At 39.8% G+C, this 26,691-nt stretch overlaps 1 protein-coding gene across 11 annotated transcripts in view; it reads left to right on the top strand.

Moving 5' to 3' along the window:
- Nucleotides 1–26,691, top strand: part of Ttbk2 (tau tubulin kinase 2) — a 132,888-nt gene that overhangs the window by 68,612 nt on the left and 37,585 nt on the right. For all 11 annotated transcript variants that reach the window (XM_042276029.2, XM_076570461.1, XM_076570457.1 and 8 more), the window contains 5 exons: nucleotides 5,455–5,595; nucleotides 7,428–7,532; nucleotides 15,304–15,369; nucleotides 17,171–17,263; nucleotides 18,361–18,486. In XM_042276029.2, the coding sequence (XP_042131963.1) occupies nucleotides 5,455–5,595; nucleotides 7,428–7,532; nucleotides 15,304–15,369; nucleotides 17,171–17,263; nucleotides 18,361–18,486 (531 nt within the window). The remainder of the gene's footprint in view (nucleotides 1–5,454; nucleotides 5,596–7,427; nucleotides 7,533–15,303; nucleotides 15,370–17,170; nucleotides 17,264–18,360; nucleotides 18,487–26,691) is intronic.

Here is a 26,691-nt window from a genome sequence, read left to right as displayed (position 1 = left end):
TATTTTTCATTTGGCTTACTTGAATCTGGCTATAAATAGGGTCCATACATTGTTTATTTCTTAAGCCTTTTTTGATCTGCTGGTTCTTCTGTCTTACTTACTTGAAAATTCCTTCTTTGTTGTTTTAGTGTAGAAATTCTCATATTCTGGATTTTGCTGATTGTTACTGTTTATTGATATGTAACTTGTCGTTACACTCCCCACCCATTTCTCATAAACTGATGGTTAGGTTCTGATTTCCACTTCCTTGGCAAGGGTAGGTGAGAGGTGGCATATCCACTTCCAGCTGCGTCTTGAGAGCTAGCACCTTAACCTCCCTGCAGCCTGGTCCACCCATTTTGAAGTTTTCAGGGATTTTTCCCAATGTGCCTCGTTTTCCTTTTTTTCAGTCCGTTAGTAAGCATAGTCTGTGATTTCAGTGGGCTTTCCAAATACACCATTCTAATTGTATCATTTCTTCTCCACTTAGATAAAAGTCTTCCTTTAAAAGTATTTCATGCGATAGAGCCTACCCTGAAGTATACCTTTTATATAGGAAAGTCAGGGTTAATATAATAGTAGATTGCTGTGGGATGTTCTGTATGTCCTGTGGGAGCCCGTTCTCAGGTTCCTCGTGGCTTTACCCAGCAGGTCCACACAGAGGATGATTAGGACCACGGGCCTGAGTGCAGGTGTCTGAGATGGTCTGCACTTGGCTGTGCTGGGGGGATGGTCTGTATGTCAAGTTGCTGTGGTCAATAAATAAAACACTGACTGGCCAGTGGCTAGGCAGGAAGTATAGGCGGGACTAACAGGAGAAATAAAAGAACAGGAAGGCAGAAGGAGTCACTGCCAGCCGTCACCCTGACAAGCAGCATGAAAAGATGCCCGTAAGCCACGAGCTTCGTGGCACAATATATATTTGTGGAAATGGATTAATTTAAGCTATAAGAACAGTTAGCAAGAAGCCTGCCACGGCCATACAGTTTGTAAGCAATATAAGTCTCTGTGTTTATTTGGTTGGGTCTGAGCGGCTGTGGGACTGGCGGGTGACAAAGATTTGTCCTGACTGTGGGCAAGGCAGGAGAACTCTAGCTACAGTAGACTCCATTATTTTAATCAGTTTTCAGAACTATTAGTTGGTTCACTAATATTTTCCTCTAAGAGACAGGAGTGCCTGCTTTCCTTTGTGAATTTATAGTCTTTCTCTTCCCTTTCCTCCCTCTCAATAAAATTACAAACTGTGCATCTGACATTGCACCTTCTCCTTTTGTTTGCATGAGGGTGTCACTCACCATGCCTCCCAGATTGTCTCCACACCTTCTGCCTGAGCCTTTCAAACAAGGATTATCAGAGTAGGCCATCACACCGGGCCTGTAGCTTTGAATGTTCATTATGTTCCTGCCTTGGCTAGTGAGACTTTCTCTGGGTTGCACTTTGACCTGATTAGGTAGTGTTTTAAAAGCATCCTTATTTTCTGATGCAATAGTGTGTACTGTGTTCATTCTCTGTATTTCATGCTCCAGCTGTTCCTTCATTCAACCCTGGTTCCTTTTAATGGGAAATATGTTTTAGAGATAATCTAGATGTTATGTGTACCTATTGCAATGGGATTGGTCATTGTCTCTGATTTTTTTTTTTTTAAGAAGATGGATTAAAGAAGTTCAATTTTAGCTGGGTGTGGTAGCTCACACCTCTAATCTCCGCACTTGGGAGATGGAGGCAGGTGGATCTTTGAGTTCAAGGCCAGCCTGATCTACAAAGTGAGTTCCAGGACAGCTAGGGCTACATAGAGAAATCCTGTCTTGAAAGACAGAAAACAAACAAACAAACAAAAAAATCCAATATTAAGAGAGAAAGTATGTTGTGGTTCATATTGATGCTTCTAAGTCAAATTTATAATAGTAGACATGCTGATTACTTCTTTCTGTATTTTTATTTCTTTGGTCTTACTTTCTTTTTAATGTATAGATGAAATTATATCATTTGAATTTACATGAAAGTAGTATGTTTAGAATGGGAGAGAGTTACTTTTGAGAAGGTATATTATCTATGAAAATGCATTGTCTGTGAAGTGATAGTTACTTTTTCTTTTTTTATATTCATTTTTGTTTGTTTTCTTTTTGTGTGGGTTTTTCTTTTTTTATAAGACAGGATTTCATGTAGCCTAGGCTGGTCTTGCCTTAGTATGTACCTTAGAACTGCCTTGACATCCTAATCCTTAGGTCTCCACCTCTCAAGTGCTGAGATTAGGTTTGAGCAAGCACATCTGGGCTTACTATGATTCCTAGCTACTGTGCCTGATTAATGACCTCTTATCCTGGGAATTCACTGTATTACTCTCTCCATTTAGTATGATACCCAATCTCTTTCCTTTTCTTCTCCCTTTAGATCTCATCCTCTTTCTCCCCCAACACCCCCATTTCATTTACTTATTTTTATTTTTTAAATTTTGTGCGTGTGACAGGATCTTGCTATATAGCCCCATTTGGCCTAGAAGTTCCTCTGTAGACTAGGTTAACCTCAAGCTTTTGGCAATAGTCTCTGTTTCCCAAGTACCAGAATGACAGGTGTGTGGCACTATTCCTGGCCTTATGCATTTTCATTACTCAAAAAACAACAACAAAATGTAGTTTGATCTTGTTAAATTTATAGAATTACTTTGGAGAGAAATATAAACTCTAAAATTTTTTTTGCATATGAATTTCTTACTATATGAAAAGATCCCCCCTTTTAAAAAAAGAACAGCCCCTCCCCCAACACTATTCTTGTGTCAGCCTTGTGTTTATCCTCCCAGATTTTGTTAGATTTTTTTGTTTTTGTTTTTCTGATGTGTGTGTGTGTTGTTGTTGCTGTTATGAGGTCGGATTTCATTCTATAGTCCAAGCTAGCATGGTGCTCACTTTGTAGTGCAGGCTGGCCTTAACTTGTTCTGTCTCCTTAGTGTTGAGATTAACTCTGTGTGATGGTACACTCCTGTAATTCCCAAACTCAAGAGGTAGAGGCAGGAGGATAAGAATTTAAAGTCAACATGGCAAGTTCCAGGACAGACAAGGGCTACATAGATCCTGTCTCAAAAACAAAAACAAACAACCAAACAAAAGAATTTAAAGTCAACCCTCTACTATATATAGCAAAATCCAGTCTAGCCTGGACTACATAAGACTTGACTCAAAATAATAACAACAATAACAAAAACTACTAGAAATATAGGCATGAGACATTATGCCCCAATCACCAGTTGATACATTAAAATTACATTTTATGACATTTAAATAATTACTGATATTATTAATCAAGTTAATTGATTCCTGTTGGTTGTTCTTATGATAGTAGTAGTTTTTAATTTAAATTTTGGTATTATCTAGGATGTAGTTTTGTTTGTTTGTTTGTTTGTTTGTTTTTTGAGACAGGGTTTGTGTAACAGCCCTGGCTGTCCTGGAACTCACTTTGTAGACCAGGCTGGCTGCTTCAATAGCTGAATATTTGCTGTATCATATTTGTGAGGCCTGAGCTTTGATGCCAAGGACGAGGGAGGGTCGGACGGAGGCTAGGAAGCTGAAGAGATTATGAGAGGTTTTAAGCATATATAACATACTTTATTTACTAGCACACAGACTACAGGCAGGCAGATGCTGACAGGCAAGTGGGCGCAGCATACAGGCTGCACAGGCAAAAACCAAAACAAGGACCTTGCCTCCAACCTCAAGGCCATGTTGATAGAAAAAAAAAAAATCACACAAAAAATGGCATTTTGCCAGAAATAGTTATATAAGAGATTACATCACTGCTTACTCTGTGTTCCTCAGATGTCCTGTACTAGCTATCTCCCCAGATGTCTAGTTTATGTTTTAGCTGACTCATATGGTGTCCATACCATCACCTAATTGTTTTAACTTTTGTTGTCCTTTATGGCCTTCTGTTTCCTATAATATTTGCTAATAATAACAGTCCTTAGGATTTGTTGAGTACAAGGCAGTATTCCAGAAATTTCATGTGGTTTTTATTTAATCCTTATAAAATTATATGAAGTATAATTAACTCTTCATTAAAAAACCGATGTAGGAAAATTAAGTAATTGTAGAGAGTGTGTGTTGGGCAGTAATGAGGAACACTGCTTTGGATATTTGTGCTGCTTAGTTTTAACTGGACACAACCTAGAACCACCTGGAAAGGGGGCTCAATGAGGATTGTCTTGGTCTGGGTAGTCTGTAGGGACAGCTGTGGGGGAATGCCTTGATTTTTAGTTGATGTAGGAAGATCCAGTCTTTTGTGGGCAGCATCATTCCTAGGCAGGAGTTCTGAACACTGGAAAAGAGAAGAAAGTTAGCTGAGGACAGGCAAGAAAGGATGTGTTTATTTTCTTTTTGCTCTTAATTGTGAATGTAACGTGCCTAACTGCTTACGTTGCTGTCTTGACTTTCCCCAAAAATGATGGACTGTAACTGAAATTGTAAGCCATATAAACCCTTTCTTCCCTAATGCTGCTTTTTGTTACAGTGTTTATCATAGTAACAGAAATAAAACCAGAACAGATACCTGTATTTTATAGTTTTTAAAATAGTCACATCTAAGGGGCTGATGATTAGCTTAGATGGTAGAGTTTGACTACGCATGAAGCTCTGGCTCTGGGTTCAGTCCCCATCATTGCATAAACTTGGCTTGGTGATGCACACTGGTCATCCTGGAAATTGGGAGTTGAAGGCCAGATCAGTTCAATGTCATCCTTGGTTGCACAGGGGGTTCAAGGTTAGCCTGGGGTACATGAGACCCCCTCAGAAAGAAAGAAAAGGAAAGGAGGAAAAGGAAAGGAAGGAAAGAAAGAGCCAAGTCTACATTTTTAGAATGGCAAGGATAAATCAAAACATGACGACTTAGGAACATGATTGCTAACAGCATGCTTATTCTTAGGGCTAGAGAGAGATGACTCGGGTTAAGAGCTCTTGCTACTTTTTTAGAGGACTGGAGTTCAGTTTCTAGCACCCATGTTGAGTAGCTCACAGCCATCTTTAATTCTAGCTCTAGGTGATTAAATGTCCTCTTCTGATTTCTGAGGGCACCCACAGTCATGTACAAAAAGAGGGATACACATACATAATTCTTTGAGTTAGAAGATCACAGCTAGCCAGGTGGTGGTGGTGGTGGTGGTGGTGGTGGTGGTGGTGGTGGTGGTGGTGGTGGTGGTGGTGGTGCACACCTTTAATCCCAGCACTCGGGAGGCAGAGCCAGGCAGATCTCTGTGAGTTCGAGACCAGCCTGGTCTAGAGAGTGAGATCTAGGACAGGCTCCAAAATTACACAGAGAAACCCTGCCTCGAAGGAAAAAGAAAAAAAGAAAAAAGAAAAAAAGATAACATCTTAGGCAAGAGCCTCATTATTTCAGTCACAGTATTTTATAGGGTGGTGATATAGTGAATGTTTTGAGTCTTATCACAGTATTAGGACTGTATTTTAAAGTGATTGTCCAATTTTATAGGGTCGGAATCTGGCAGATCTTCGACGGAGCCAGTCCCGGGGCACATTCACCATTAGCACTACTCTTCGGCTCGGGAGACAGATTCTGGAGTCTATTGAAAGCATCCATTCTGTGGGATTCCTTCACAGAGACATAAAACCGGTAGGGGCCTTGTCTTTTCCAAGTACAGAAGGCTATCGCTTGGTATTCTAATGTTAGGAGACAGAATATATGCTAGTATAGTTTTTTTTTTTTTTATTTGTGTGGTTAAATACAAAGAAATGTTTTTATTCCTGTAATGCCCTAAAAGCAAAAATAATTTACCTTTTAGTTTAGTTTAGTTTTGTTTTGTTTTTAAAGCAGTAATCAGAAATTACAGCTTATGTTCAATAGCTTTTCTCATACCAGGAAATGTTGCTTGCCAGCTAAATTAAAAAGTCTATGCTGGGGCTGGGAGACAACTCAGCCAGTTAAAGCACTTTAAGACTTGAGTCTTGAGTTGGATGCCCAGAACCCATGTTTAAAAAAAACAGGTATGGTGGTACATACTTGTAGTCCAAGTGCTGGACAGGTGAGATAGGAGGATCTCTGGGGCTCACTGGCCAGCCACCCCTCGTCTGCTTGAGGAACAACACCTGAGGTTGTCCTCTGGTCCCCACAGGCATCTTCACATGCAAGGTCTGTGCTTGCCAGTTCTTAATTAGATATTTTAGCATTGCTAATTATTCAGCCTCATACATAAATTGTTGGTTTGAATTGTGTGTTTCTTCACAACAGTTGTTCATTTTCTCAAGTCACCAGATGTGTTCATCAGAATAATGGACTTGAAAGGCCTGGTCTTCTCCTAAGAACTGCTGTGTGAACACAGTTTGTTTTCCTTTCTGCCCTGCTGTAGTGTTCTGTTGTTGTCCTGTGCCCTTCCCTGTCATTTCCTCAGGAAGCTCCTCAGGAAAACGATACTTCTTTAAAAGGAAATGTGGATGTGATAGCTTGGATTTTGCCATTACAAATTCCCTTTTTTGCATATCTAACTTTCTAAATTTGCAGTCGTTTGACACAACACATTACATAGATTTTTAGGTTTGGGGGGCGCTTGGTTTTGTTTTGAGACAGGGTCTTGTATAGCTAAGACTGACCTCCAACTTGCTATATAGTTCAGGGTGGCCTTAAACTGATAATCTTGTCTCTGTTTCCTGAATGCTGGAATTAAAAGTATATGCCATCACATCTCGTTACACTGATGATTATTTTTTTTTAAGGAGAAAAAAATGTAAAGCATTTTTTCCTTAGGACTATTTTGAAATTTTTTCCCCTAAATTGTATTTTTAATTTTAGTGAAGTTCAGCTTTATGATGCTTATAGAAAATTGTTTTATTTTTTTTATTTGTTAATTTATTAAGATAGGATTAAACTGAAATTTGCTATATAGACCAGCCTGACCTTGAACTCACAGAGATCAGCCTGCCTTTGTCTTTAGTACTGGAATTAAAGGCATACACCATCACAACCAGTCCTTATACTTAACTAAAAGGTTGAGAAGTAATAAAAATTCTTCTATGTTTTATATATATATTTCCCCCCATCCCTAGCTTCCCTTGTTTAGGTGGTTGGGTTGTCATTTAAGCAGTAACTTAGACTAGAATTCCAAAGAATTCTAGTTCTGAATTTAATTAGGTCATTATTATATGTAACTATACAAACATTTAAATTTATTTTTGCTCAGTTTTCCTGGTTGTAGGTAGACATTAACAACTCTTTCTCAAGTCGCTAATTGTATTTACAAGAACACTCCACTATGAAAAACTTTAATTTTCCCTTGAAAGTTAGAACCAGCAACTAAATTATACTCTATATTAATGCTTAATAAAAGTCATAGATTTACAGTAGTGTGTCTGGAACATGCTATATAGACTAGAAGAATTCATGTAGTGTAAAATGTAGGTGGGACTGGATATTATAAGAATACGTATTTTTCGTCTTTATTATTTTTCCAGTCAAACTTTGCAATGGGACGCTTTCCCAGTACATGCAGGAAATGTTTCATGCTTGATTTTGGCTTGGCCCGACAATTTACGAATTCCTGTGGTGACGTCAGACCAGTAAGCTTTTTCATTACTATTTAATATTTGATAATTGAACTATTATTTCTAGTATCACTTTAAAGAAATGCTAATTATGTATCGGAATGAATGTTTGGAGGAGGGGATGAAGCTCAGTGAATTTTAAAAAAATGGATGTTTACTTGTATTGAAACCAGATCAGTAGATTACAAGGTTAAGATACTGTTGTCTAGAGTTAGCTGCATATAATCAGTAGGGGACATTAAAGGGATCAGTATTGGATCAAGACACTCCAAGACCAAGTTCTCAGCACAAAGGAGATTTTTTTACTCCAGAAGACAAAGGACAGGGGATAAGAGGCATAAGGAATTTAATCAAATATAGCTAGAAGATTTCCTGTTCCTGGCCTGCCGGCAGTCAGGACAAATCTCTCCCACTAGCATCCCCCAAGTAAACACACAGAGATTTATATTACTTATAAACTGTATGGCCATGGCAGGCTTCTTGCTATCTGTTCTTATATCTTAAATTAACCCATTTCTATAAATCTATACCTTGCTACGTGGCTTGTGGCTTTCTGGTACTTTATATCCTGCTTCTCCTGGCGGCAGCTCCTGACTCAGCCTTCCACTTCCCAGAATTCTCTTCTCTGCTTGTCCCACCTATACTTCCTGCCTGGTTACTGGCCAATCAACATTTTATTTATACAGAGCGATATCCCCAGCAATCAAATGTCCAGGTAGAGGAGTTTTACTAAACTTACCTCTTAAGATTTTTGCCAGGGACTGGAGAGATGGCTGGCTCAGTGGTTAAGAGCACTGGTGGTTCTTCCAGAGGACCTGGATTCAATTCCCAGCACCCACATGGTAGCTCCCACAGACATACATGCAGGCAAAAGACAGTGCACATAAAATAAAAAGAATTTTAAAAAACAAACAAAAACTTTTGTGAAAACATGACTAGCAAAGATAAAGATGCCTCCTAAACAAGGGTAACCTTAGAAGAGACTTTAGAGAGTCTGGCTAGAGTCATGTCAGGAGAAAGTCTGTCAGAGGCAGTGCACTAAGTACATCTCTCTCTCTTCACCAGAAAGCTGCTAAGACAAGGCAAAATGCTCCAGTCCTGCTCCTTCTAGAAAGAGAGTCCCATTGCTGGAATCCATAGGGAGGTTAGCCATGTGTTCCTGACTGCAGCAGTTTGGAATGGGGTCACTTAAGTCAAGCTGGGCGAGAGCAGAGAGCAGTCTTGGTTTGGATACCATAGATCCTTACCTTTCTTACTGGATGTTCACAAGTTTTCTTGAAAATATTTAATTTGTTTGCCTTTAAAGCTCATTCTAGAGGCTTACGTGTTTTGTTTTCAACTAGTGTTCACTGAGTTTACTGGGAAGGGGGACAGGCAACTCTCTATTGTTTTGCTGCTACTTCATCTCCCATTATAACTTTTCTCTTGTTTACTCTAAACTTTAGTATGTTCAAGCTTGTTTTTTCACTGTGATTTTCATTTGTATCAGGTTAACTAGTTGTATAAAAGTTAAAACATTTTGATTTTGATTGAGCCAACTTTATTAGTTATACATACATATATGCAAATTATAATTAAAATCTAGGCATATGAGAATCTTTTTTTTTTCTTTTGGAATTTTTTTTGTGTCAAGGTCTCACTGAGATGATTCAGCAGGCAAAGGCACTTGCTGCCTAGTCTGACACTTAAGTTCAAACCCCGGGACTACAAAGTAAATTCAAGGCCATTGTTGTCAACTTTGTGAGACCCTGTTTCAAAAACTGAAAACGAGACCTGGGATATAACCCAGTGGTAGAGCATGCATGAAGACCTAGGTTCAATCCTCCATATCCCAAAGTGGGGCAGCATATTTTTTAGAATATAACTAGATAAGATTACCTAGGAAGATGAGCCGGGCGGTGGTGGTGCAGGCCTTGAATCCCAGCACTCGGGAGGCAGAGGCAGGTGGATCTCTGTGAGTTCGAGGCCAGCCTGGACTACAGAGTGAGTTCCATGAAAGGCGCAAAGCTACACAGAGAAACCCTGTCTCGAAAAACCAAAAATAAATAAATAAATAAATAAATAAATAAATAAATAAATAAATAAATTAAAAAAAAATAAATTAAAAAAAAAGATTACCTAGGAAGAAGGTATAGCTAAAGTAAGAGGGAGGTCTTGAGTCTAAGCCATTGGGTCACTGAGCAGTGTTGGTGATAGATAGGGAAGAACCATGGACCAGCCAAGACCTATGAGAAGTATGTCAGTCAGGTAAGAGGAAAATCAAGAGGTTTTCCTTGGGAGCCAGGTGAAAAAAGTTCTTCAGAAAGAGTGGTAAGGTTGTCACTCCTGTTAGGTGTTAGTGAGAACTGACTGTTGATGACTTTGTAAGAACGTTTTAGTAGATCAGTGAAAACCTGGTTTTGATTCCAAGCATCATGTAAGCCAGGCATGGTAGTGTTGGTTATGCTGCGGCGGAGAGTGCTGATTGGAAGAATCACAAGCCATGGTTACCTTTTTAGAGCTTTATTGGGAGAGAGAGAGAGAGAGAGAGAGAGAGAGAGAGAGAGAGAGAGAGAGAGAGAGAGAGAGAGAGAGAGAGAAAGGGGGAAGAAACAGAAACAGAGAGACGGAGTGGAGGGAAGAGAACGGAAGGAGAGAGTGCGGAAAGGAAGAGAACGCACAGAGGGCACACCTGCTTTTTAGGCTGGGACACCATCGCAGGCTGGTGACGTAATTAAGGACATAATCCTTACAGGTAGTGCATGGTTGTGATCCAGCATTTGGGAGGTGTATCTTCAAGGTCAAGTTCAAAGTCATCCTCAGCTACAAGGTGAATTCAAGACCAGATTGAGCCACATGAGTAGCATACAGAGTCCGTTGGATATATGCCTAGCAGTGAATTAGCTGAGTCATATGGTAGTTCTAATTTCAGTTTTTTTGGGACGCTTGTACACTGATTTCTGTAGTGACTGTAAAAATAGTTTCTATTTCTACCACCAGCAGATCAGGACTCCTCTTCCCCCACACACTTGCCAGCATTTGTTGTCTCTTGTTTTCTTGATGGTGGCCATTCTTACTGAGGTGAGATAGAACCTCAAAGTCTTTTTAATTTGAATTTCTCTGATTGCTATAGATGCACTTTAAAAACATAGCTTTAATTTTATTTTATTTGTATGGATGTTTTGCCTGCATTATGTACACCACATGTCTGCCTTCTGACCACAAAGGGCAGAAGAAGGCATTAGATTCTCTGGAACTGGAATTACAGACATCTTTGAACAGATATGTGGGTTCTGGGAATTGAACCCAGATCCTCTGTAAGAGCAACCAGTGTTCTTAAGTGCTGAGCCATCTCTCCAGCCCCATGTTGAATGCTTTTTAGAATACTTGTTGCCATTTATAGTTCTTTTGCAAGCCATCTGTTCAGAGTATTGCCCCATTAATTGATCATTGCCCCCTTTATCGATTGGCAAGTAGGGGTTTTTGGCATTTACTTTTTTTGCAGTTTTTTTTTTTTTTTTTTTTTTGGTTTTTCGAGACAGGGTTTCTCTGTGTAGCTTTGCGCCTTTCCTGGATCTCGCTCTGTAGACCAGGCTGGCCTCGAACTCACAGAGATCCACCTGTCTCTGCCTCCCGAGTGCTGGGATTTAAGGCGTGCGCCACCACCGCCCGGCTTGCAGTTCTTTATGTATTCTGGATATTAGCCTTTTGTCTGAAGTATAGCTGGCAAAGGTTTTTCTCCCACTCTGTGGGCTGTGTGTTCATTCTGTTGAGAGTTTCCTTTACTATGCAGAAGCCTTTTGATTTCATATAATCCCATTTGCTTGAGGCTGTTTCCTGTGTTATTAGGATTCTATTCAGAAATCTTTGCTTATACCTATATCCTGAAGTGTTTCTCCTGTGTTTGCTTTCAGCACTTTCAATATTTTGGATGTTATTCTGATGTCTCTACCTCTGTTTGTTAGTTGGCATTTTTCATTACAGCTTTTAGTAATGTTTCTTTGGTTTGTATTTTTTTTTTTTTTTACAAATTTTAAAAAATGTTTTTTAATTGAAATAGAATTACTTCACTTCTCTTTCTTTCCTCTCTCCCTGCCAGCTACTCTCTCTTGAACCCCTGCCATGACCCCCAACTCAAGGATAACCTTGAGATAGCCTCTTTTTCTTTGATTATATTTGTTACGTACACATGCGCGTGCGCGCGCGCGCGCGCTGTGCGCGCGCGCACACACACACACACACACATTTGTTTTTTTTTTTAACAAATGCACATTTTATTTATTTATTTAATTTCTTTTTTATTTGATGTGCATTGGTGTCTTGCCTGCATGTGTGTCTGAGTGAGGGTGTCAGGTCTCCTGGAACTGGACTTACAGACAGTTGTGAGCTGCCATGTGGCCGCTGGGAATTGAACCTAGATTCTCTGGAAGAGCAGCCAGTGCTCTTAACCGCGGAACTATTTCTCTAGCCCATAGATATGTATTTGTATGCATAAATATAAATACAACCTGTTGAGGTTATTGTTGTTTGTGTCTGTATGGTTTCAAGGCTGACCACTCTGCATTGGACAACCAATTAGGGGGCTCATCCCTGGGAAAGGCTAGTTCTTCTCTCAGCAGTCAGTAGTTACCTATAGTTCTTTGTCTAGGGGTGGAATCCTGTGAAATATCCCATCCACATTAATATATCTACTGACATTGCTATCTTTTTTTTTTTTTTTTTTTTTTTGGTTTTTCGAGACAGGGTTTCTCTGTGTAGCTTTGCGCCTTTCCTGGATCTCGCTCTGTAGCCCAGGCTGGCCTTGAACTCACAGAGATCTGCCTGCCTCTGCCTCCCGAGTGCTGGGATTAAAGGCCTGCACCACCACCGCCCGGCATATTCTTACTCTTTCTTGATGTTCCCTGAGCCGTAGTTGCAGGAGCTGTGATATCGATGTATGCAGTGGAGCTGGGATTCTCACAATCTGTTGATCTCTGGTGTCAAGGGAGGAAAGCAATGAAACAGTCCTTCACGGTCTGCAGAGATGGCTCAGAGGTTAAGAGCACTGACTGCTCTTCCCAAGGTCCTTAGTTCAATTCCCAGCAACCACATGGTGGCTCACAGCCATCTGTAATGAGATCTGGTGCCCTCTTCTGGCCTGCAGAGATACATGCAGACAGAACACTATACATAATAAATAAATAAATCTTTAATTAAAAAAAAAAAAAACAGTCCTACTCAGTTACAGCACCTTGAACCATGACAATTACCAGCATGGCAAGATATGTGTAAAAATGTAAGAACTGGCACTCAACGTGTCAATGCCAACCAACAACTGCCTAATTGAACAGGAGGGAAAGCATGCCTGATGCTGGAAACCTAGTCAGTTTCCTGGGGCTAGTGAGGTTGTGAATTTTTTAAAAAAGAACCTACTAGCCAGGTAATCTCAGCACTCTCCAAGCAGATCTTGATGAGTTAGATAGAGGCTAGCCTGGTCTCCAGAGTAAGTTCTAGGACAGCCAGGGCTACACAGAGAAACCCTGTCTTTAAGACCCCCTGCCCTCCCCCCAAAAAAGAAAGAAAAAGGAATCTACTACTGCCACTCTGCTGGACCACACAGCTCCTTACTGCATTCTAAATCTTATCCTTTTACCCACAGATAGTGTGTCTCTACAGCCAATAGAGACCTCATAGAAAACCGCCGCTGAACACATGCTCTGTGTTTTTGACATCTTGACTATGACATGCCAGGACAGGTTCTTCTCTGGTCATGTCTATTTGGAGTTCATAATACTTCTTGTGTTTAGGTGTCTATTTCTCTAGGTTTATGAAATTTTTGGCTATAATTTTATTGAATAGATTCCCATAATATTTTTAGCATAATTGCCACAGCTCTTTCTTCTATGCCATGGATCCTTAGGTTTGGGCTCTTGAGTGATAATTGTTCTTTTGCCTGGTCTTTTCTGTTGATCATGTTTTCTTTTCTTCCTTCCTTCCTTCCTTCCTTCCTTCCTTCCTTCCTTCCTTCCTTCCTTCCTTCCTTCCTTCCTTCCTCCCTCCCTCCCTCCCTCCCCCCTCCCTCCCTCCCTCCCTCTCTCTCTCTCTCTCTCTTTCTTTTTTTTTGGTTTTTAGAGACGGTTTCTCTGTGTAACAGTCTTCACTGTCCTGGAACTCGCTCTGTAGACCAGGCTAGCCTCAAACTCACAGAAATCTGCCTGCCTCTGCCTCCCAAGTGCTGGGACTAAAGGTGTGTGTCACCACCGCCTGGCTGATCATGTTTTCTTCTATATTTTATATTTGATTGATTATTTCTGTGTTTATAAAATGAGCAAGACCTTCTTCTCTCAGAATGTATCGTGTGGAGTGAAGACAGCCAGTAAATATAATGTAAACAAAATAGATGATATAAATGCAAATAAGAACATTGTATAAAACATTCTAAAAACATGGCATCTGTGAAAGAACACAGTGCATTGCAGGCAAGGAGTGGTGTTCTTCATTCAGACGATTAGTACTTCTTAGGAGGTACTCGAAGTAGAGGTTTTAGTTCCAAGAGTGAGTCAGTCACAGGAAGCGTGCAGTGAGGGAACAGCCTGAAGAATAGCAAGTGTAAAGTTTTGAGCTAGAGAAAACAATGAATGATAGAAGAAACTATAGTAGATTCATTGTGAGAAGGCAAGCTAGAAAGATCGTCTTTTTTTTTTTTTTTTTTTTTTGGTTTTTCGAGACAGGGTTTCTCTGTGTAGCTTTGCGCCTTTCCTGGAGCTCACTTGGTAGCCCAGGCTGGCCTCGAACTCACAGAGATCCGCCTGCCTCTGCCTCCCGAGTGCTGGGATTAAAGGCGTGCGCCACCACCGCCCGGCTGAAAGATCGTCTTTTAATGTGGACTTTATTTGGGGTTATATTGTCTGAGGCTGTAATCATGTCTGGCTTCATCTCCATTACCTATCATAACTAAGTATCCAAAAACTTAAATTTTAACATAAATTACTTATGCAAGTGAGTATAATTGTAACCTCTTTCAAATTAAGTTTGAATAAAATAGACAAAATATGGTAAGATTGGCATCTTAGATTATATAATGGTTCTTCATGTTCTTAAATGTATTTGTAACCAGAGCCTAAGCATTAATGTATATGGTGTGATGCTTTGGTACTTGGCATGATTCTGGGTCAATGAAAATGTTTGATTTTTTCTATTGTACAGATCTGTGTTTATTTCATAAACACATTTGATGTGTGTTTGTGTTCCTTGGTATCAAACCCAAAGCCTTGCACATAGTAGGCAATTGTGCTATCCCTGAGCTACATCTCCCAAGCCCAATGCCCATTATGGCATCATATTTTAAAATGTAGATAGATGAGCCTGTGAGATAGCTCAGCAGATAAAGGCACTTGTTACCAAGCTTGACGACTTGAGTTCAATCCTCAGTACCCATATGGTGGAAGAAAAGAATCCATTCCCAAAGTTTGTCTTCTAGCATCCACATGCACACTGTAGCATTCATCATTCCACACCCTGACATCACACACACACACACACACACACACACACACATACACACACACACACACACACACACAGAAACAAATTAATAAATAAATAAAAATTAAGGATACAGATAGAAGTAAACAGGACCAAAATAATTAAAATATTAGTGTTTTAAGTTGTGGTTTAGAGATATTCTCTAGTTTTCTCTAACCTCACTAAAAACATTACTATAAATAGTGTTTTATTATAATAGAATTGCTCTACCATTTGCTTTCTGTGTTCAACTGTGTTAAATTTTTTGCTCTTTAATTTCTTAAGATTGTATGGTTTATTGTAGCCTCGTGCTGTGGCAGGCTTTCGAGGGACAGTTCGTTACGCATCAATCAATGCTCATCGGAACAGGGTATGTATCTGATCCAAGGTTGTCATATCTGAATGTTCATGGCTTGCATCAGACTGATAATCTTCATATTTCAGTTCAGAGGTATAAAAAGTGCTCAGGAGCTGAGGGTCCCTTTTATAGCTACACATTTACCTGAATAGTTGTTTTAATTCACTGTTTTGTATAATGCTGATGGGAAAGGAATTCATGATACGATGTATAGTGCCTGACAGATATGGGCAGCTGCATAAAAAAATGAAGTTGTATTTGCCATAAAAGGCAACAGCTAAGTATGTCTGTTGGGTATCTGTTTAATTATGTATTAGTGTTGAAAATTAAATACAGATGTTTGAAGAAATAAAATACCTAGATTCTATTCTAAGAAATGATTTGTGGGTTGGGGCCAGCAAAATGACTCAACAGATAAAGATACATAGCTACCTAGCCTGACAATCTGAGTTTGATCCTTGGAACCTACATAGTGGAAGAAGATAACTAACTCTGGCAAGTTGTCCTCTGATCTCTACATGCTTACCATGGTACATGAGGACCCACACGTGTACACACACACATACCCCAAACAAATATAATAAAAACCATTAATAGTGGATATTATACTGTCACTATCTGATGGAATATAGAGATTATTTTCTCTATAATATATAATAACTTTTGTTTTTGTAGCCAGGGGCATGGAGACGTAGCTCAGTGGGAAAGCTCTTGACTAGCGTGGGAAGACCTGGTTTAAACCCCACGCTGCAACAAAAGCAGGAAGGAGTCTAGGCCAAACATACCAATTTCCTTGTTTCTAACTGAAAGAATAAAAAGACTTAGGGTTACTCTTAATTTTAAAATTTGTTGGGTCTAGTTAATTTGAGTGTGGGTTCTTTTTTTTTTAAAGATTTATTTATTATATGTACACAGAAGAGGATGCCAGATCTCATTACAGATGGTTGTGAGCCACCATGTGGGTGCTGGGAATTGAACTCAGGACCTCTGGAAGAACAGTCGGTGCTCTCATCCTCTAAGCCATCTCTCCAGCCCCAAGTGTGGGTTCTTTTATTTGCAACATTAAAAAGTTGAAATAAAGGACCCTATTTAGAAAACAAAACGAAACAACCAGTGTGTGTGTGTGTGTGTGTGTGTGTGTGTATGAAAAAAATTTTGCAATCTAGGGCCTTTTTCCTAGTAAGAAGTAGACTACCACTAAGCTACAGTCTCATCCCTTACTTCTTAAAGCACTAATTAATTAGTAAATTGTTAATTGTATTTTCAGCATTTCTGAGTTTTAGAGATTTATTTTATTTATTGGTTGATTTTTAAGATAGAATCTCTTATGTCCCAGGCTGGCTTCCAACTTCCTAAGTAGCAAGAATGGCCTTGGACTTCTGGTCCCCCTGCTTCTCCCTCCCATGTCCTGGGATTACAGGCATGCACTGCCACACCCAGTTTATGTGGTATTGGGTATCAAACCCCGGGCCTTATGCATGTTAGTCAGTTACTCTACCAACTGGGCTGTATTCCCAGCTCTGTGTTGTTTTTGCTTTTCGGTGGTGGCTGTTTTTTGTGATGTTAAGAATATAACCCAGGGTCTTACACACACTCAGTGAACTACTCTACTGCTGAACTACATCTCCAGGTAGGTATTATTTATATCAAAACATTTCTCAGTATATATATTCTACATATGGATTGATATGTAAGTATGCAACATATAGATGTTTACCAGATGATTTATGGGAAATTAGTGATCTTTAAACAATGTGATACACCCATAAAAACTGGTAATGTAATATGACTGAGTTCTCTTTTATTTCTCAAGGAAATGGGAAGACACGATGACCTTTGGTCCTTATTCTACATGTTGGTAGAGTTTGTGGTTGGTCAACTGCCTTGGAGAAAAATAAAGGACAAGGTAATTTTGAATTATAATGTCAGTTTTGATAGGGGAAAGAATAAAAACTTCTCTTCAAGCTGGGTGGTGGTAGTACACACTTTAATCACAGCACTTGGAAGGCAGAGACAGGCAGATCTCTTGTGAGTTCCAGGACAGCCAGGGTTACACAGAGAAACTCTATCCAGAAAAACCAAAAACCAAAATCCAAAACAAAACAAACAAAAATTCTCCTCAGTAAACATTTTGTATAATATCTTCATGTATTGAGATATCATGTAGAACAGATGTGCTTATCATTCAGTGGTACAGTGCATCCCTAGCATGTGTAAGTCACTGGACTAAGATATGATGTAGAACAGATGTGCTTATCATTCAGTGGTACAGTGCATCCCTAGCATGTGTAAGTCACTGGACTAAGATATGATGTAGAACAGATGTGCATATCATTCAGTGGTACAGTGCATCCCTCGCATGTGTAAATCACCGGACTCAATTTCTAGCACCACAAAAAATAGTAAGTGAAAAGAAAAAAAAAATCACATAATCCCTCTCATAGGTGTATAATTTTTATATTTGAGTATCAGTTTAGTTGTAAACTCTATTTCAAATTTTTAAAAAGAAAATCCACTTACATATGAAACAAAATCTGTAAGCAACTTCACTGCATTACAATGTGTATTTTTCTCTGTGAGCTGATATTAGCTAATACTATGATTTTTTTCTATGTATATTGAGAAGAGATACATTTGATAAGAACAGCATTTCTTCTGATGTGAATTATAGCTCTTAGTTTTTAGTTATCAGATTATTTTGTTTGGAAAACTATAAATACTGTGTTCATAAAGGAAAGTAACCCAGTTTAAAGACCTCAGGGATTGTCAATTCACTAGTGCAGCCCGCCACGTCTCTCTGTTGGCTCTCTATTACATTAGCTTCACTTCCCACTGGGAAGCACTGTGTCTAAAGCCACTAGTGGGTGAGCGCTTACCCTCGCTTTGTACTTATACCCCTTTCATTCCGCAGGCTGCTGCATTCCTTGAGATTGTTAGCTGTGGGCTTGTAATCAAAGCTTCCAAGAGAAGCTGACTTTGGTTCCTGCTCTCTTTACCTTCCAGGAGCAAGTGGGTTCCATTAAGGAGAGGTATGACCATAGGCTCATGTTGAAACACCTCCCTCCTGAATTCAGCACCTTTCTGGACCATATTTCCTCTTTGGATTATTTTACAAAACCAGACTACCAGGTAACCATCTTTGTGAGTTCTGTATGTTGATCTTCCTTTCTTTTAGGTTTTGCTTTTACTCATTGTAGACTTAAGAACGTCAGAATTAAGTTTGGAAGGTGCCTAGAGTAACATTATTTTCATACAGTCTGAGAAATGTGAAGTTAACATGATGATGATGAGTGGGGTGTGTATATATGTGTGAGAGAGAGAATGAGAGTCAGAGAGTCTTTTAGATGAATTTATTTACTGGTTAGATTTATTATGTAACAAATTTTCCTGTTCTTGATGTGATTTATTTAATATATAGAGCAGCGGTTCTCAACCTGGGGGTCAAGTGACTCTTTCACAGGGGTCATCTAAGACCATTGGAAAACACAGATATTTATGTTATGATTCATAACAGTAGCAAAATTACAGTTATGAAGTAACAATGAAAATAATTTTATGTTTAGGGGTCACCACAACATGAGGAACTGTATTAAAGGGTTGCGGTATTAGGAAGGTTGAGAACCACTAATATATAGAGCATGATAATTCTAATTAAGTAAATTTTATAGTGGTTTCTTCACCAGAAGGAACTGTACAGCTAGGTAATATATCTGTTGAGGGCTGTCTGCGCTGTTGGCTGGCAGTCAGTGATGTTACTGACTCTGTCTGTCTGTGGCCACTGAATTAATTATGTAGTGTAGCAGTTAATGAGCCTTTCAGTGATCAGCTAGGTTTGCCTCAAATTGTATTGCTCACAGAGAGAACCTGGTCAGTGCTTAATGGGAAAACAATTGCACTACTGAAAACATAAATGCAGCCCCACAGATAGCATATAATTTTATCTCCAGGGGACTTTGCTGCTCACTAATGGAAGTTTTTTTGTTTTGTTTTTTTGAGACAGGGTTTTATTGTGTAACAGCCTTAACTGTCCTGGAACTAGTTCTGTAGACCAGGCTGGCCTTGAACTCACAGAGCTCTGCCTGCCTCTGCCTCCCAGAGAGCTGGGACTAAAGGTGTGTGCGCCACCACTGCCTGGCAAATAATGGAAGTTTAAAATTCTAAAGTGTTGTCAGTGTCCGTGCCTATCTCAAAGTGAATTCATTTTGTAATATATTAGTAATATAATATAATAGTAATTATTTCTCTGTGAAATTACAGCTGTTGTTTAGGGTATGGACAGGATATAAAGCGGAGTTCACAAACCTTGGGTCTGAGAGACCTAAGTGAGTGAACTTGTCTTCTTTCCCATGTGCTTATTGATATAATAAGCTACACACAGATTGTCTAGTACAGTGGAACATTGGATTTGAGTTATTTCAATGCTGTTTTCTTGTGTGTGTTTGTTTTTGAGACCATCTTAACTCTGTAGATCAGGTTGGCTCCTGGTATGCAGTTCTCCTGCCTCAGCCTTCCAAAGTGCTGGGGCTAGACTGCTGCCACCACGCCAAGTGAAGGTGCCCCTTTAAAAAATGTTCATTATTTATTTATTTATTTATTTATTTTATATAGAAAGGATGTTTTGCCTGCATGTATGTCTGTGTCTGTGCCTGGTGTCTGCAGAAGTCAGAAAAGGCTGTTGAATTCCCTATGTTTTAATTAGGATTAAAGGCATGTGCCAACACCCTCCCCCCCATCCTCCACCCCCACCCCTGGCTGGGTACTAATAATTTTTTTATTCATACAAAATCCTAAATGAAAGTTTAGGATTTTGTTCACATTTGCCTCTTAGTTATTCTTATAATCTAAAAAAGACTGCCATATACCATCTAATATTTGAATAGTCTTACTAAATTGCTATTCCAAGATTTTTTTTTTTTTTTTTTTGGTTTTTCGAGACAGGGTTTCTCTGCGTAGCTTTGCGCCTTTCCTGGAGCTCACTTGGTAGCCCAGGCTGGCCTCAAACTCACAGAGATCCGCCTGGCTCTGCCTCCCGAGTGCTGGGATTAAAGGCGTGTGCCACCACCGCCCGGCCAAGATTTTTATTTTGATACTCTCGAAGGGTCATCTCTATCACTTAGTAATAGAACAAAGTATGGTTATTTATTCTTTGGGGAAGGATGGAGTAAGCATGATGTTTTCTGTGTTTTACACACCATAAATAACCTGATTCTTTTTGCTCTCTGATCTTTCGTAAACAATGAGTGAGAGAGAACAAGGGACAGAGAGGATAAGTCGGGGAGGGGGGTGGAAATGTTGATATTGATTGGAGTATTTTTGTGACTGGTGTAAATATGACATCAGTGTTCAAGAAGGTCTGAGCTTGCTGGGCGGTGGTGGCGCACGCCTTTAATCCCAGCACTCAGGAGGCTGAGGCAGGCAGATCTCTGAGCTCGAGGCCAGCCTGGTCTCCAAAGTGAGTTCCAGGAAAGGCACAAAGCTACACAGAGAAACCCTGTCTTGAAAAAACCAAAAGAAAAAAAAAATGGGGTTGGAGAGATGCCTCAGTGGTTAAGAGCACTGGCTGCTCTTCTAGAGGTCCTGAGTTCAATTCCCCGCACCCACATGGCAACTCATAACTGTAACTCCAGTTCCTGGGAATCTGACACCTTCACACCAATGCAAATCAAGTTAAAAAAATAAAAAGAAAAAGAAGGCCAGGTGGTGGTGGCACACGCCTTTAATACCAGCACTCGGGAGGCAGAGCCAGGCGGATCTTTGTGAGTTCGAGGCCAGCCTGGGCTACCAAGTGAGTTCCAGGAAAGGCGCAAAGCTACACAGAGAAACCCTGTCTCAAAAAACCAAAAAAAAAAAAAAAAGAAAGAAAGAAAAAGAAAATTAAGAGAAAGAACGTTATGAGCAGATGCAAGAGCATGTGCCTACATCCTGAGGTAAGAAAGGAACTGAAATAAAAGAAGGGATCTTAACTATCACAAAAGGAGTAAATGGTTTGAGCTGAAGTTGGAGAAATAGACCAAATGCTACAGGGCTTTATAAGCTTTTAAAAAGAAGTTTGGATTTTATTTAAAGTGAACAGGAAGCCTTGAAATCAAACAAAAACAAAACAGGGACATAGTGATCCTTGTGGTAGGACTTCTTTGGATCACCAGCCCCCAAATAATGACACAGACTTACTATTAATTAGTAAAGCTTGTCCTAGCTTAGGCTTGTTTCTACTAGCTCTTATAACTTAAATTAACCTGTTTCTATTAATGTATGTTCTGCCACATTGCTCTTTACTTCTCTTCTATTCTGTAAATCTGAGTCCGTCCCTGTCTCACTGGTGTTTCCTGCGATGCCAGATTCTAACCCTAAATTCCTCTCCCTGCCTGGAAGTTCTGCCTAGCTAATGGCCATTCAGCTCTTTGTTAAGTCAATCAGGTGCCTTAGCCAGGTGAGGCAAAACATAGATTTATCTTCACACAGTGTGAACAAATATCCTCCAACAGAGCCTATTTGTGTTTCTTTTGATATTTACATTCACATATTTTTATGTAAGGAGGTGCACATACCCTGCAGGGTGCATGTGTAGATCAAAGGACAAAGTGTGGGAGTCAGTTCTCTTTTACTATGTGGAGTCTTTCCATGTTTTGCGGCAGGTGTCTTTACCAGCTGAGCAAGCATTTTTACCAATTCCCTATTTGTGTTTAAGAGAATAGCTTTTTCAGCTGCATGCATTCCAGGAAGGCAAAGGAGACTTAGAGTTGAGTTGGGAAGGTATTGAGGCAGTGCCTTGGAAAGAAAGGGGGGAAATGGGTTGTCTAAAGACCATGTAGATTTCTTGATCATGAAGCACACTAGTCAGTTTGTTGTGGCTTTGCTAGGCAACTCTCAAATGGTTTCTTGTGCATACAGGCTTTTTGCAGTCAGAGGAAGAACAGGTTTGGATGTTTACCCAGGTCTGAGAGTGATCTGTAACACTTGGGGCTTACAAGTCAGACCTCAATCACATTGGTCAAGTTCTACGTGCAGTGGAGTGGAAGGATAGTCTTCTTTGTGGCCAGGAGGATAGAGAGAATAATGGCCTTGACTTAGGTGTAAGTAGCGGAGCTGGAGAGAAGTGGGTCATTTCTTGTCTCTACTCCTTAACCTTTCCTCCTTTCAGTCCCAGTGTACTTGTATGATTGGGCTATGTTGGTCCTCTTGATGGAGTTCAATAGGGCTCCCAGCCCTTATTCCAGCATGTCCTCCCTGGAATGTCTGTGTGTCCTGACATCACTTAACATGCTCAGTTGATAACTAAGCCCAGATGTTAACTTCTCCAGTCTCTCATTTCCTACTATTAGGAGTAATTTCATGAGCTGAACTTTTTGTTTTTGAGACAAGCTCTTTCAATGTAGTACTGAATATCCAAAATCTTTATGAAGACTAGGCTGGCCCGGAACTCAGAGAGATTCCCCCTGCCACTGCCTCTCCCAAGTGCTAGTATTAGAGGTATGAGCCACTGTGCCCAGCTTGAGCTCAATCTTGAAAAGCAGTACTTTGTTTTGTTACCTTACTAGATATGCTCCTGAGAGCCATGGGAATGTTTCTCAGTTCATGCAAGAAGTTAACACAGTAATGATAGAAAAACATATTCTTGATGTTGAACAAAGAAACATGTGAATCAAATGAAAATAGCCCAACAATTTCTTTTTGCAAAGAGGGTATGCCATGCATGACCCAAACCAGGCTAGCAAGTAGCTCATGTGACCAAGATGACTCTGTCTTTATTCCTAACTAATAGAAGGGGTGGTTGGCTGTTTCTCTTTGGCTGAGGTTCGACATCACAATCTACTCTTTTTTTAAAAAAAATTTTTATTTATTTGTTTGTTTATTATGCATACAGTATTCTGTCTGCACGTGTCCCTGCAGGCCTGAATAGGGCATCAGATCTCATTACAGATGGTTGTGAGCCACCATGTGGTTGCTGGGAATTGAACTCAGGACCTCTGGAAGAGCAGTCGTTGCTCTTAACCACTGAGCCATCTCTCCAGCACCCACAATCTACTCTTGATTGGCTAATTTGGAAAGCAGCCCAAAATACAGGCAGGGAAGGCGGAAGGGGCCATTATGTTATGGTAATGCAGCAGGGTCTTTGGGTAAACAGAAGTTTTACCAGTAGGGGAGATTAAAATATTTGAATTCTTAGCAAGGAAGGTGTGTTGGTTCATGCCAACACTTGGGAGGTGGAGGCAGGTAGATCTCTGTGAATTGAGGGCCAGCCTTGCCTACATAGCAAGTTCTGGGCTAGCCAGGGTTACACAGTGAGAAACTGTCTTAACAAACAAAAACAAAACAATAACAAAGTTTGAATTTACAGGGTGGGTAGAGATTATGGAATATTGGTCCTTGACAGGCTAGCCTCCTTTGATAGAAAAAAAAAAGTTTCTTTTTATTCCTCATTTTTATTATACATTTATTTATTTATTTATTTATTTATTTATTTATTTATTTATTTACTTATTTATTTACTTATTTATTTATTTATTCTTAAAACTCAGCCAGCACATGCTGACTTCTAAAGTCTCTAAAGACAGAAAATGACCAGGGAGTGTTTGGTGAGCATGGTCTCTGTGAGCCTCTGAAGGAGGCCCCTGACACATGGCTTAAGGTGATGCTGCCATCTTAGGGGTAGCCCCTTGGGCAGGCAATTGACCTATCCCAAATGGAATATTAGGTTTCCACCCAGGCTAGGACTTCATTCTCTTGTTCAGAAGGAGTTTTTGCTTAACAAGCTTCTGCTTCAACATCTCTTGCTCTGAAAAGGTTTTTCCTAGAATCATTTAGGAACCAGATCAGAGGTCAGGGTCCCTTTTGGTGTCTTTGGTCTCTGGCAAAGATGAGGCTGCCAAGAAAATGCAGGCATATTTCTGGCTTTTTATCCAAGAGTGAACTTTACTTTTCTTTATGGTCTTTTTACCCTAAACTTGCTAGCCGAATCTTACCTCCTGTTTTTGCCCCTCCTTACCCTCCCCCCAGAGTAACCCTAGCTGCTGCTATAGAATTGGGGCAGTGACTGATCTGCTTTCAAAGTCCATTAGAATCTCTTGATGAGCTTACAAGATGATCCGTTGATTGATGGCTCCTCTTTTTCCTTGGGACTCCAAAGCTAGTCTCCAGAACATTGAACCTAGGATCTGCTTTCAGGCATTTTGATAGCTGTTGGAGTGGCTAGAATCAGTGTGAAGTCCCTTCCACTGAAGTCCTCTAGAAAGAGAAAAAGAAAAGAAATTAAGCCATAGTCTAATTTTCTGATTAAATAATAGTGATTTTCTGATTAAAATAATAGTGGGCCTGTCTTTCTAGAATGTAAGTAGGTGCAGCAGTGAGCCAGGGTCTGAAGTTTCCCATCTGAGCAACAGTTTTTTGTCAAGGAGAGAATCACTAGTGAGCTGTAGTTGTCAAAATAACAGTGGGTTTCACATGGGTTTCCACCTAGTGTCTGGGGAGTGAGACCCCTCCGACTTTTAGAGCAACATAACAATCATTTAGCCTTTAGTTACACTTTCATCTTGGGTGTTAAGACCATGCAGGTGGTGCCTTTCCTCTCAGCTTTCTTTTCCATTCTGGAGAAACATTCAGCCATCTATCATTATACATAAGTCCTTCTTTACTAAAAATATTTCCATTTTTTTTCATTCTTCTAACATTTTCTTCTATTTACCGATTTTCTTTCTCTATACCATGAAGCATAAAAGCTAACAAATTTTCCATCCGTTGTGAGAGTTTTCTCCATGGGAGAAGAAGACTAAGCAATGTCAGTCACAAGCCAGAATTCTGTTTCACCAAAGTTCATCCTGAGGGACCAGTCCAATTATTTTATTGGACTTACTTACAACACACGAATGAGAAATTACTGACAGAAGTGTGGGTGGCCTGAGAGCGGCTAAACTGGACAAAAGTCTTCACTCTGTATAGATGACAGCTTCCTCTTTCTCCCTAGTCTTTCTCAGCATATATATTCTAGCTCTTTCCCTCAAGACTTCATGCAGTTAGGACAGATTTGCATACAACTAGTTGAGAGGAGTGCTGGATAGTCTCCAGAATTATATTGGATATTCTTTTGTAAAGGAGCATCAACAGTCAACAAGCCCAGCTGTGAGCATTTCTAAGCAGACATTGCTGGTCTTAAGATGCCGCCTCTCTGTCTTAGAGGATAGTGCTGTGGCATACCACCTTAATAGAAGAAAGCTATACCCAAGCTGCATGCTGTGCCCTATGGTGAAGACTGTGCTCCAGCACCTTTGTGAGTCACAACTGTAGTCGGAGGGTTTCTCTGGTCCTGCCCGGCCCCAAGGTTGGCATCTCCCCATTCAGCCTCTTTCCGTCTCTCTCCTTGGATTTCCCGCCAGCCTCTAAGCTACCTTGCCATAGGCCAAAGCGGCTTATTTATTAACCACTGGAAACAACATATATTCAGTGTACAGAAAGACATCCCACAGCACACAACCATCTGTAACTCTAGTTCCAGGGCATCTCATGCCCTTTTCTGGCCTCCTTAGGTGCCAGGAACACATGCTACATGTACATAAATGCAGACAATTTGCTCATACACATAAAATTTAAATTGAAGAAAAACTTAAAAAAAATTAAAAACAGAAACCTTAAAAACAGTTGATACTGTGTATCCTCCTAAATTATTTTCTTTAATTATCCTTTGTCTAGCTGGGTCTATTCTCCAGAGGGTGGGTGCAATACAGCTTTTGGGTTTTGCTCCCATATGGCCTAAGTACCTCAAAGAGCAGAGAAGCAAAAAAAAAAAAAAAAAAACAAACAAAAAAAAAATGCATGGATTACTTGACCTGTTTCATCTATTTACATGCCACTGAAGTGAGGCACACTCTTTGCATTGAATGATCTTTGCATTAGCCAAGCCAGTATTGTATTATACTCTCTGGGGCAAGTGCTTTTATTGATCTACTAGTTTGCATTCATTCAATTAGAATTCAGAAATCAAGAGCCTCAGTGAAATTCAATATATCATGCTACAAATAATTCCTGTCCATTTTCTTTCAAATGGCAAATTAAAATTTTATATGGAGATAAATGACACTGTTATTGTTTTTGTGCTAAGGATAAGAGGAATATTAATCCATTGAGTCTATGGCTGATGATGGCTGGAAACTAGCATCAACCATCTTTGTGGGTTTTATGTGGGTAGGTATTGAACCAAATTGCTTTAGAAAGTACATTTTAGTTTAATTTGTTGTTATTAAAAATAATACATAACCCTGTCTCAAAAAAACGAAAAAATGCATAAACATTTAGAAATTAGAGAAATAGAAAATTCAGATTACTCAGAATCTCATTTTGATT

This window comes from Peromyscus maniculatus, chromosome 4, assembly GCF_049852395.1.
Source record: "Peromyscus maniculatus bairdii isolate BWxNUB_F1_BW_parent chromosome 4, HU_Pman_BW_mat_3.1, whole genome shotgun sequence".
Lineage (NCBI taxonomy): Eukaryota > Metazoa > Chordata > Mammalia > Rodentia > Cricetidae > Peromyscus > Peromyscus maniculatus.
Note: the sequence above shows the minus strand (reverse complement) of the source record. Positions and strands in the feature narration are given on the sequence as shown.